The sequence below is a fragment of the Camellia sinensis genome, chromosome 1 (genome assembly GCF_055761805.1).
Source record: "Camellia sinensis isolate YWXY chromosome 1, ASM5576180v1, whole genome shotgun sequence".
NCBI classification, from domain to species: domain Eukaryota; kingdom Viridiplantae; phylum Streptophyta; class Magnoliopsida; order Ericales; family Theaceae; genus Camellia; species Camellia sinensis.
This window is the reverse complement of record NC_138961.1, coordinates 193317327-193329853: the sequence shown is the minus strand read 5'-3', so window position 1 is coordinate 193329853 and position 12527 is coordinate 193317327. Positions and strand designations below refer to the sequence as shown.

Below are 12527 nucleotides of genomic sequence, written 5' to 3'. Positions count from 1 at the left end.
GACTCATTAATATTATATTTATTTTGATAGATTGAAAAGAAATTGATAGTGAACTCCGAATTAGGATGGACCTCTTCAAGGGAATTCGGATAGGACTCCAAGATTTTATATTAGAAAAATAGTCTGGCAGACTAGAAATTTTTTATTTTTATTTATTTTTTATTTTATTTTTTACATGTTGGGCATTTTTTTTTTGAACATTAATATTTAATTTTTTATTAAGTAAAAATCATTATTTTATTTGTTTTATTTTTTTCTGAAAATTTTTTATTTTATTTTTATTTTTTTTAATTTTTTTACATGTTGGGCATTTTTTTTAAAACATTAATGTTTAATGTTTTTGTATTTTTTTATTTGTTTTATTATTTTTTATTTATTTTATATAAAAATAATTTAATAATCTCTATACTAATAACTATTATCAAAACAAATACAATTTTACTTAATCCCCTCACTAACAATTTTTTCACTATTAATCTGCTCACTATTAATCCCTTTTATTCTACTTCTGAAAACAAACGGTGCCCTAGACTCATCAGTTTTTAAAAATATATATATATATATATATATTAGATTGGCATGTGTTAGGAAAACATATTTTTTATTATTTTTTTAATTTAGATCATATTAATTTTTATTTGAATCACACTATTTCGCTATTATATTTTATATCTTTTTATAAAAAATTAAAAAATATATTTATTTAAATCATTTTAAATGATTTACTAATCTTGTAACTACTAACAATAAACAAAAATACACTACCAAAGTTTAATTTTATCAAAGTAAAAGGTACGACAATCAGGGTGCCTTTCAACTTTTAAAGTCTAACCTTAGCGGTCTTTTGGAAAGTAAATAAAAATTAGCTTTTAATTTTTTATCTATTTGGAATCATATTATTTTTCATATTTTTTATTTACAAATAGATAAAATAAAGTAAAAAAAGTCAAAAAATTAATTTTTATCAACTTCCCAAAACACTCTATATTGGTCACTTGAAGAAAAATCACCGTAAAATATCTTCACTCTAAACACTGCGTGGTGTTTTGGAAAATTGATAAAAAGTCGATTTTTTTGACTTTTTAACTTTTTTGATAACTTTTTTTTAAAAAAAAAAATGGATTGTTTTGGATAAAAAAAAATTGACTTTTTTTTAGCTAAAAAGTTAAAAAAAGTTAAAAAACTGACTTTTTTTTTTTTTTTTTTTTTTTTATGTGTTTCCAAAAGACCCCTGCATCTGCATTGGTAATGGCAGCGGCTAGAATTAGTAAAGTGAGAGTTATAATTCAAGGTGTACAACTAAAAAAAAATTAATAAAATATCAGAGGTATAATTCATTTTGTATTTTTATTTTATTAAATTTTTAATATTTTAATTAAAAAACTTATTTTTTAAGTTTATTTAATTTAAATACACTAATATAAAATTTATAAAAAAAAATTCCTAAACATTCACTATATGATTTGATACATTTTTTTATTTTTTTAATTTCTTCACAAATATTTTATTTTTTTAAGAAAGTGGACAGGTAAGAAATAAAATATTTGACTAGAATAAGCAAAAAACAATTCACCAAATATAACAACAAAATATGAAAAATAAAAAATTTGAAAATTAATTTTGAAAATTTCAAACCAAACCGAGTGTTTTTTTTGTTCTTAAATTTTTTTTATTTTCAGTAATTTTTTTAAGTTTATTTAGTGTAGAATGATCTAAAATGTAATTTTTTAAATAAAAAAAAAATCAAAGAAAGTTCTATAGTTTTTTGCCCTAATTTTTTTATTTTCTAGTGTGTCCAGTTGAGTAGAATAAAAGTGATACGTTTTTTTCCAGAATTTTTTTAAAAAAAAAAGTTCCCAACAACAAAAGAAAATTCAAAAACTAACTGTAATTTTTATACTGTTTATTAGATTGACTTCAAAATGGTAAATAAAAATCAAATTAATTCACGTAAAAAAAATAAAAATAAAAATAAAAACTATATTGACCAAAAAATCTTATCTTACCTACTTACAAAATTACGTAAGAATTTTAAATATGTTATAATATCCCCAAAAAAATATTATTAAATATGTAATTAATTTTTTATTAGAAAAATTAGTGAAACATCTCTCTTTAATTTTATATAGTAGGAGATGTCCAAAATATTTTTTTTTATTAGTTAAGGCCCCTCGAAGAAATTTCTCTGAGATCATACCATAGAAATTTGAAATTTCTCTATTGTCATATTAGAAAAAAAAAATCTATGAATATGAAAATTTCTCTATCTTGGAATTGAACTTTCTCTAAATTTGATCGAAATTTCTCTGAGTTAAGTACAAATTTTCTCTGTTGTCATATTACAAATTAATTATTTACCATATGAAATAAAGTTTAAAATTTTGATTTGAAAAAAGAAAAAAAAAAGGAAAATGTTTGAGGGCCCGAATCTGCTTGGCCCGAATGCCCCGAATGCCCAAAATGACGTCGTTTTGGGCATTACATTTTTTTTTCTTTTTTTCTTTTTTTTCCGCCAGTTTCAACCTCTGCAATGCAGAGGAAGAGGGAGAGAAAGAGAGGGAGAGGGAGAGGGAGAGAAAGAGAGAGAGAGGTCGCGTCACCTGCGCCGATCGCCGCCGATCGCGTCGCCTCCGCCGATCGCGTCTGTCTCGCCTCAGCCCCTCCTCCTTCATTTTTTAGGCCCCCTCTAGTCCTTCCTCCCCCTCCCCCTCCCTTCCCCCCTCCTTCCCTTCTTCGTCTTCCTCCTTTCTTCTGCTGAAAAGGACAAAAAAAAAAAAAAAAAATTTAGGACATTCGGAGCGTCCCGTTTTCGGGCCCCCAATCACTACCGAAAAAAAAATGTGAGAGATATCAATCGTTTTGAAAAGTGATAAGACTTTCTTGATTGAAGTCAGCTTTTTCCAATGTGACTATAAAGGATAGGAAAATGATAGAGATATCAAATTTTTTATTAAATAAATGATTAAATATTTTATATGGGTATGGGTGTCTATAAAATTAGAATAATGCTTGGGACCCCCTTTTGGGGGTCACCCCCTCACCCCCCTTTGCCACGTGGCAGGGGGTGATTGGTGGAGCAGGAAAAAAAAGAAAGAGAAAGAGAAAAGGTAACCAATGAGAGAGAGAGGGGGTCAAAGGGGGTGGGGAAAAAAGGGGGGATGAATCATTACTCATAAAATTATGAAGGGAAATGATTTGGAGCCCTAAAATCATCCCCCCTAATCCCCCTAATTTCCAATTTGGGCAACTTTTTTTTTTTTTTTTTTTTTTTTACTTGATATGGAAATTAGGGGGATTAGGAGGGGTTTTTTTAAAGGAATGTAGCAAGACCCAATTATGAATTCTACATTTATGTGAGATATTTGATCATTTTTTTAATAGAAAATTTAATATCCTTAAGATTATTTTAAAGGATAACCAACGCCCTTTAGCACCGCCCATTTCCTTTCTGATTTGGCTACTTTTTAATTGATTTCAAATAGTATTTTCGTTTGGTAAGTAGCTTTTTTAGTCAAAAAGTCACTAAAAAATCAGAAAGTCAATAATTTATATCAAAAATTTAAAGATTTTCTTTTCTCTTTACTTTTTACATATTTTTTTGTAAAAAAATTAAAAAGTCATCTCAAATATACTAATTTTTTTACATCATATTTTAGTCAAAAAATTTAAAAATTACTAAAAAAAACCTATTCCTAAGCGAGGCCTTAGGGTTGATTTGGCGGGAGTTAAAGTGACTAAATAACTGTAAAAATATAAAATAGTTTAATTTAATTAATAAAATAAAATATCACATTTAAATTATAATTATTTTTCTTTTTATCTCATAATTATCACATCAAAATAAAATAAAATAACTAAAAGTTTTTCTCAAAGGAACTAATTTAGCAAAGCTAAATTAGTCAAAAAATTAAAAAATGGGGCTAAATTAGCTCTTCTGACACGAAGGCTTATGTTTTATAGGCCCATTTGAGAATCGATTTAGATGAAAGGAACCATTCACTTTTCAAAATTTGTTGAGTATAATATTTATATAAAAGATCAACATGATTGAATATCGGTAGATATATATTTTAATCATATTTGTTTTAAACAAATAGACGACAAATATAGTTTTAATAATAGCCATTTATTTTTCATAATACCAATTTGATTCAAATAAATAACTATCGATGTTCAATTATCTTATTTTTTGCATGAATATTCTATTAAATAAGTCTTTAAAAGTGAACAGTTCAAATCACCAAAATCGATTTCAAAATAGGCCTACAAAATACATTCTCTGAAATTAAGATAGCTAACCTGAGAGAAGACAAACTCTTTTCAAAATAGGTTACGCTTTTATAAATTCACTTTTCAATTTGAGGGAATTTGAAGGGTTTGTAAAACTCAACATGTGTATCTTATCGTTAATTTGAATCATTCATTTTATAAGCTTCTCAATATATATCATTCATGAAAACAAGGAAGGAGTGTCGTGCGGAGGATCAACTCATGGGTTTGTCATGTAAAATGTGACAAAGAAAAGAACAAATCAAACAAGGCATCCCATTTTCATTTGGAGAAATGGCAAATTAGTACAATATTCTGTAATACAATTCTAACATGCAAGATGGGCTTATACCATATATAGAAATAATTTACACTATACACACATAAAATTTGTACCACCATTTTATTTTTCACTGCACCACCAGTGAAATGCAATTTTTCTTTTTTATTTTGAATTCACATCTCTCACGTTATCTAACACCATTTTTTTTTTTTTTGTTGAGAAAATCTAACACTATTGATGGTAGGAAAAATTGTAAATAACTGGTACATGAAAAGTAAGTGTACTATGGATATAAAAAAAACATTTAGTGCAATAGCACGAGAAAGACTTGTACTATGCACACAAAAATTTTGTATTATCATAAAAATAAAAATATTTTTTCGCTGTTCCACTAATTTATAAATTTCTCCAATAAATACACCATCATTCCCCTAGACTTTATACAATCTAATCCACTAAAAAATAATGGATAAATTGGCTATGTTTGACATGGGCTTTTTTTGGTTATTTTAGTCAGAAAAAGATAAAATAGATTAGAAAGTCAATAACACAAAATGTCATATCCAAATTATAATTATTTCATTTTTTTTCACAAAAATCAAAAAAATCAAAAAGTTCATCACAAACCAGACTTTTTAATACCAAATTGCCGAAAAATTTAAAAATTAAAAAACCAACTTACATCAACGGAATACAATTAGCTTTTAGTACGGAAAGTGTCAAAAACAAAATAATCAATGCCGACAATGCATAGATGGTGATGGGAGTGTGTTTGGTTTTAGTTTTCTGAATTCAGTTTTTTGAAAATTGAGTTTTTTATTTTTTGTATTTTTTTGTTTTTAGTTTGTATTTTTAAACATTTTAAACATTTTTTTTTTACTTTTTTAGATGCACCTTATTTAGATGTATCTAAAAAGTAAAATATTTGTGAAAAAATATTTTAAAAAATTAATAAATACACAAAACATACAAAAAATATACTGAATTTTTGTATTTTTTTTACATTTTTTATATTTCGTGAATTTTTTAAAGATTTTTTCACAAAAATTATACTTTTTAAATATTTATGTTAGGTATGTTTAAAAAAAAAAATTTAAATTGCTTAAAATATTTTTAAAAATTTAGTAAAAAAAAATACAAAAAATAAAATAAGAGAATTTTTTGAAAAGTATTTTCAAAAAACTAGAAACAAATATAGTGATTAATTTTTATAAATTAGGGCTAGAGGAGTTTTAAGTAATTTTATGTAAAGTAAAAATTTTAATTAAAAACTGAGGTCGGAAGGCATTTTGTTTTTGTGGTGTAAATAGAAGCACAGCATTCTAATGACTAGCCAACATTCTAATGACTATCCATCGACGGCAGATTGCACCAAATACTGCATCAATAATTCAAAATAAAAATAAAAATTGAGAAGCCGATAATAATACAAAACTATGAGCTAACTGCAACATAGCAAGGTACAGAAAAAATACTCAATATTCATTAATAATTAAAAACTAATTCAACTTGCCTTTGTGTCCTCAAATACATCCTCTTGGGTGGCTTTGCCATCAAAAACACGATCATATAAATGTTGCTTTATTTCATCTCTCCATTGATGTTCAACTGTGAACTCATCCAAACTTGTAAGCACATTTCTTTCTTTTTCAGCAATTTCTTTTTCACTAAGAGGCCTTAATCGACAGAAGACCCTAATCTTGCCTTTCATATCTGAGGTGTACAAAAAAAGTTCAACAACAAACTTAAGCATTGATTAAGAAACATGAATCTTACAGACAACTAAAATCTATAAATAAAATTTCTATGAAACTAGGGGGAAAATAAAGAGGAATATTCCTACCTTCTATAGTATTAAAATAGCGTTTCCTCAAAAACTTGTTCTTCCTTGTAAAGTGCTTCTAACTCAGCCAATTGAGCACCTTGCATCTTTGTTAAAATTTACCATCACCTACCACCACTACCACTTCACCTACTCCACTAAACCTAACCCACTACACCACTACCACCTCCACTTCACCTACTCCACCACTCCATCTCCACTTCACATCTCCTATATATAGGAATCAATGTAAACACAACAACATATAACAATCAATAATATACATCAATATATTTTACATGGTATCAGAGCAAGGTTAAAGATTTTGGTGTTCTTCGCCTTCCGGCGGGCGGCAACCTTGCCTTGACCGCCCGCCGGATCTCACCCAATTCAAACCCCCCCTGCTCCGTTGGTATCAACGAGTTTCTTTTAGGTAACAATATCACAGGGAACAGTTTGATCTTCCCATCGTCAGCAACAACGACTGGATCTGCACCTTGAGTAATCACAGTAATCCTCTTGTGTGTTCCAGATGCCTTTGGCCATTTGGAAATTTTCCAAGCTATCTCCTCGACATTCTCTGTCTCCCAGCCATGAACTTTTGAAAAGGTTCTTGCCTCTGTCTCATTTCCAAAAACATAGTCCATATACAGCAAAGCCTTAACTTGCGCATCCTTCTACACCTCACCCTCTTCACTCGATCATGGCTTCCCCTTTCCAGCTCCCCTCCACGTGGCGTCATCCTGATGGTCCACGGCTCCGGCAACAACATCAGCTGGACATTCCAGTCCACCCCCAGCTTCCTCCCCGATGTCGATCTCGCCTGCTTCGCCCTAGATCTCGAAGGCCATGGCCAGTCCAACGGCCTCACAGCCTTCCTCCCCGATGTCGATCTCGTCGTCGATGACTGTCTCAATTTCTTCACATTCATCACTGCCAACACACAAGCTTCATGTGCTACAGGCTCTGCTTCCGATTAGCATCCAGTTCTCTCTCTCTCTCTACTCAAGGGTGACCACTTTCCAACCCCTTATCACACCCACGGGTAGGACCTTTACACCCAGCAGATTCCTACACACACACCCATTGGCGGAGGGGGGAGACACGGTTTCTCTCTCTAAAGACCCACCCACTCACCTTTTTCGAATCTTTCACTCTCTTTCATAACTGACCAGGGTTTTGACCACCTCATTTCTCACGCGTCCTCTCCTCTCACTCACTTTTCTTTTTTAATCACATCATTCACCGCCCAAATTTTATTTTTTATTATAAAACTTAATTGGTGCTCTCTTTTTATTCATTATTATATATTCATCATCACCATTCTTATCATTTCATCTCCACCTCCATATTTTTTTTTATTATTCGATTCCCTTACTTTTCACAACACACAAAAAAAAAAAAAAAAAAAAAACAAAAACAAAAACACCAACAACACACATTCCTCATTCCACAAACTCATTTTATTCATGTCGGGCTCACCCCGATCACCATTTTACACCAAAAAAAAAAAAAAAAAAAAATACAAACAAACAACCACCTTCACAGATGAGATTTTTCTTCTCTACTCTGCCGCCGGTCTTTTCTTCTTCCCTCCGTCCTGGGCGGCCCTTGCCGGTGTTGCCTCCGTGTTTCCCACTCCACTGGGCATGATCACTCCCCCATACTCCTCCACTGCAGCATATGGCGGACCTCCAAATCGGAACATCACGGTGGCCTTCCGCTTCAGCTCCTTGTTTTCTGCCTTTAGTACACTTATCTCTGCTCGCGCATCCTTATACATGCGTTGGAGCAGAGCCAGCTGGGAGTTTAACTGTTGCACCTCATTTGTCCTGCTCTGCAGCCGGTGCGACAAGTTTGTGACCGCAGTCATGGTTTCCACACATGACTTCAGACTATACTGATTGGCCTCAATATCAGTTTGCACCGCCATTTTTTGCTCCACCGACCGCATCGGAAAGTTCAACGGAGCAAAACCAGAGGTGTTTGGTTGAGGTTCACTGGCCACCGCACCAGTTATTTCTCTTGTGGACTCGTTCAGTTCTGGAAAGAGCGTAAGCAGCCCACGGGAAGAGGAGGCCATGTTCTGGGTAGCTGGACGGGAAGAAGAGGCCATGTTGCTGAGTGTTTCAGAGAAGGGTTGGTTTCAGAGGTTTCAGACTGGTATGCACAGCCTCCGCCTCAACCTTGGTTTAAATAGCCAGGGCCGATCCGCGCATCGCGCGCCACTTGCAGACAGCCGACAAATGGGCACGCCAGCCAAGGCACTCACGTGTCTCGCCATCATATCTGGCACGTCTTTTTATGGATTGGGCACGTCTTTTGATGGCACGCCTTTTGACAAAATTGGGCACACCTTTTGAGGGTGCAACTTTTTCAACGGTCCGACATGACCCTATAAACTGTCCCGACATTTGATTCCGGTTAGCATCTCCAACGGTCCGACATGACCCCATAAACTGTCCCGACATTGATTCCGGTTAGCCTTTTCCAACGGTCCGACATGACCCTATAAACTGTCCCGACATTGATTCCGGTTAGCATACAGTGTCCTCTACAACGTTATGACACCACCATACAGTGTCCTCTACCACGTTATGACACCACCATACAGTGTCCTCTACCACGTTATGACACCACCATCCAGTGTCCTCTACCACGTTATGACACCACCATCCAGTGTCCTCTACCACGTTATGGCACCACCTTTCAGTGTCTTCACCAACGGTCTGACACGACCATACAGTGTCTCCTATCTTTTTTTTTTTATTTTTATGTATTTTCTTGTTTTGTTCCTCTCTCCAAACTCAAGTTGGTTAGTTTCTATCCTCCTTGAGTTTGCGGGGGCTGTTAAAATTTACCATCACCTACCACCACTACCACTTCACCTACTCCACTAAACCTAACCCACTACACCACTACCACCTCCACTTCAGCTACTCCACCACTCCATCTCCACTTCACATCTCCTATATATAGGAATCAATGTAAACACAACAACATATAACAATCAATAATATACATCAATATATTTTACAATCTTCAAGAGCGAAGCAGTTTGTTCATTCTTTCTGTCAATGTCCTGAAAGAAAAAACTTTTTAGCTAGAGTAGTCAACAATTTTAATGTTTATCCACAAACTAATACCAACTAATAGTCTACAACAGAAAAAGAAAAAAATTCCTTAAGTGTTGAAGAATTTCCCAAAATATTGAAGAACTTAGCCATGAGATCGAGATCATCACCTCTTTCATTTCTCTTAATTCCTCAAGTTCCTTCAAATTATTTTGCAAAGTGGTAAGTTGTGTATCTTTGACCGCAAGGCTCGACTCGGCCAAATCTCATGAAACCACTTCCAGCTTCTTTTCAAGCTCAGCAACTCGGAGCCGCATGGCCTTTCGTTCTTGTTCAATGTTTTTCTCAAGAACTTCGATCTGCATTTAAGGGCCACAAGATATCAAAGTTTTGCTAATATCAAAGTTTGACCAAGCAAAAACTCACATGGTTTTGTTTTAGAAAGCAAAGGAATTGTGCTGTTACCTCCTCAACTTTCGTCTTTTCAGGCCTCACGATTCTCTCTTCCAATAATTGTTTTTCATTTACCAGTCTTTTCGCAGTTTCCTCTGTTCCATGCAACTCTGCACTGCGCATTTTTAATTCATCTTGGATCTTTTGCAACACCTATATGTAAAACTCGTCAAATTCTAAATTACTTAAACCATGACAAATCATATCAAGCAATGATAACCAATTATAACTACAAGACCTAACACAATTTAACATGGTGAACTGCCATGAACATTGTTTTGAAAAGACACTGATTCACCTAAATTTGACAAACCTGAAATTTGAAAAAGAAAAAAAAAAAAAAAAAAAGTTGCTTGGAAGGCGTTGCAAAACAAATAAGGTGGGGCGTTCAAGTGTGTCATGCAAATATCAGGAAGATTACATGTCATAACAGAGCTCAAGGAATGTTACAGTGCTGGTGAATTAGTTAATTGTGGGGTAAAATTAATCTAGCAGTGTTATAGATAGGCAAACATATCTTCTTAGGTTTACTCCACGTCGTGTGTCGTAGAGATTTTTCTTTTGATCAAGCATGGATACGAATTTTCCCCGTTTATATTGTACATGCAATCGATCATTTGTCAATACATTTCCACTCAATTACCTTTAAAAAAAATTACAGCTATTTGAGTTCGTTGCAAATATACATAGATTTTATTAACAAGTATACCTGATTATTTGCTTCAACCAGCTCCTTCTTGGCATTACTCTCCAATCCTAGATTAGTAAGTTTTGCCAGACTTGCTTCCATGCTCCGTTTATCCAACAAAGCGGCCTAATAAGTACCAAACCACCATTTGGTAAGGAAATGAATAAGTACTAGGAAACTAATTTCGCAAACATAACCAGTCACCTGATGTGCCGAATCTTTTTATCACACAAAGATCTGAGTTGGTCACGGTCAGAAGTAACTTCCATCAAGTTTTGCTTCTCAGATCTCAAAAAATCTTTCAAGCCCTCTAGTTCTTCTTGCAACCTCACTTCGTGCTTTTGTTTCTCATTTAGTTCTTCCAATAACTGCATGAGCATATCAAGATGATTAAGGTCAAGTGAAAATTCTGTCAAAGAAAGACTCAAACAAAAAATAAATATCTTATAACATTTGACATGACACCTTTAAGGAATAAAAATCAGATTACTGCAGCTAGAATAATGTCTACCCACAATCAAATATAGATCTTACAGATTATTAAAAGTGAATCATCATAAATCTCAACTGTGGGTGCTGATTTCCGACCACTGTTAAATGATAACTCAGTTGAAAAGCACAGGCAGAATAGATTACGCCCGAACGACCTGTCACAGAAAGATAAGACTCCGGCGGTGGTTCGTCCACCGGGGGCACTCCGACGATCAAGTCAGTACTCAGTTTATCTCTCAAAGATAACAAATAGTGCAAACTCACAAGCCAGAATACAAAAAGTGTACCTTAGACCCACGAGAGTGCCTTACTTTTATAGCCAACACTAACCTGATCCATGTAGAAGCCTAGCTTCAATGGACTCCGGCTCAATGCTCATCTTGGACTCCCAGCCAGATAGAGATAAACTTCCTAAGAGGTTTATCTTTATCCAGACTGAGGTCATTTCCCATTCTAGGACTCTTGTCCCTTATCCGTTTATCTCGAATTCCGATATTTCCACAGATAACCTCGGCGCTATGACCAAGACACGTGACACCTCGATTGACACTTCGGTGTCACCTTGGCCACGTGTTGTCATTCACAAAATATGTCCCCACAACTACTCTCTAGGTTCTATTACCTCGGCATTCTGAGGTGATGGAACCTATATCGTTTGTCTATATAGCACGTCGGCTAAGACTTACTCCATCTTTCATGACCGAGATCATCATACGTCGGCTTGACATAACCAAGACTCTGCAGTCTACTTTATCAATGACCAAGAACCAAGTTCTTCAAGCTCCTTAACCAGACCGTTCCTCTAGCCGAGGTTCTCACTCCATTAAATCAAGAACTCCAAGAGTTCTATTTGTGCATGAGCTGTCACGCATAGTTTTCTCAACCGTTTCCGCCACACGTCCTTCTCGCCACACGTCCTTCTCTCATTGATTCGTACCTAACACGCGCTATCAGGTCGCGTCGCTTCTGCGCACGTCGCCTGACAGGCACGTCGTCCAAGGTACATTCATTGTGGTTTTGCAGCCTTTTCATGTTTTAACAAAAATACTTTCCCTCTTTCTGTCTTTTCACTTCACGTCTTTGATTTTGCTCAAGCTTTCTCTCCCAAAAATTGCCATTGTTTCAAGTTTTCAAGCTCTGCAACTTGCTCCAATCACCTCCTTCAGCGAAGCATTCACTGTCCTGCTCCACTTGTTGTCACCGTCTGACTCTGGTGATCCTCAAATCGGCGTCCTCGACCTCGGACCCAACTAGTGAGTTCTTTGTTTTCTCTTAATTTTCAGTTTCAGCCCTTCACGACTTGAATATGCTTTTTACGATTTGTCCATCTTGTTGCTATTGGATCTGCTTTCATGGTCACATTTTGTTTCTTTTTTTTCTTCAATTATGAATCAATTTCCTATTTCATTGGATTCTTATGGCACATTGAGCTTCATTACTGCATTT

At 34.1% G+C, this 12527-nt stretch overlaps 1 protein-coding gene and 1 long non-coding RNA gene across 2 annotated transcripts; both read right to left on the bottom strand.

Moving 5' to 3' along the window:
* Nucleotides 1–5901: 5901 nt before the first annotated feature.
* On the bottom strand, nt 5902–6519 carry LOC145788837 (uncharacterized). Its single transcript, XR_014341866.1, has 3 exons — nt 6396–6519; nt 6066–6265; nt 5902–5930 (listed from the first exon to the last, which is right to left on the bottom strand). It is a non-coding gene; the product is annotated as an uncharacterized LOC145788837 (long non-coding RNA).
* A 2892-nt stretch (nt 6520–9411) lies between these two features.
* LOC114290117 (kinesin-like protein KIN-14E) lies at nt 9412–10711 on the bottom strand. Its single transcript, XM_082891173.1, has 4 exons — nt 10611–10711; nt 9914–10054; nt 9619–9807; nt 9412–9456 (listed from the first exon to the last, which is right to left on the bottom strand). Exons 1-3 carry the CDS (start codon nt 10689–10691, stop codon nt 9715–9717), a joined length of 315 nt encoding a protein of 104 aa, XP_082747299.1. The 5' UTR covers nt 10692–10711; the 3' UTR covers nt 9412–9456; nt 9619–9714.
* Nucleotides 10712–12527: the final 1816 nt, after the last annotated feature.

What these genes read in the sequence shown, in the direction of transcription:
- LOC114290117 (XM_082891173.1), bottom strand. Translation starts at nt 10,691, where the DNA reads ATGGAAGCAAGTCTGGCAAAACTTACTAATCTAGGATTGGAGAGTAAT. An exon ending in TGGTTGAAGCAAATAATCAG is followed by an intron (nt 10,055 to 10,610) that starts GTATACTTGTTA and finishes TTTTACATATAG; the next exon opens with GTGTTGCAAAAGATCCAAGA. An exon ending in AAAAGACGAAAGTTGAGGAG is followed by an intron (nt 9,808 to 9,913) that starts GTAACAGCACAA and finishes CCTTAAATGCAG; the next exon opens with ATCGAAGTTCTTGAGAAAAA.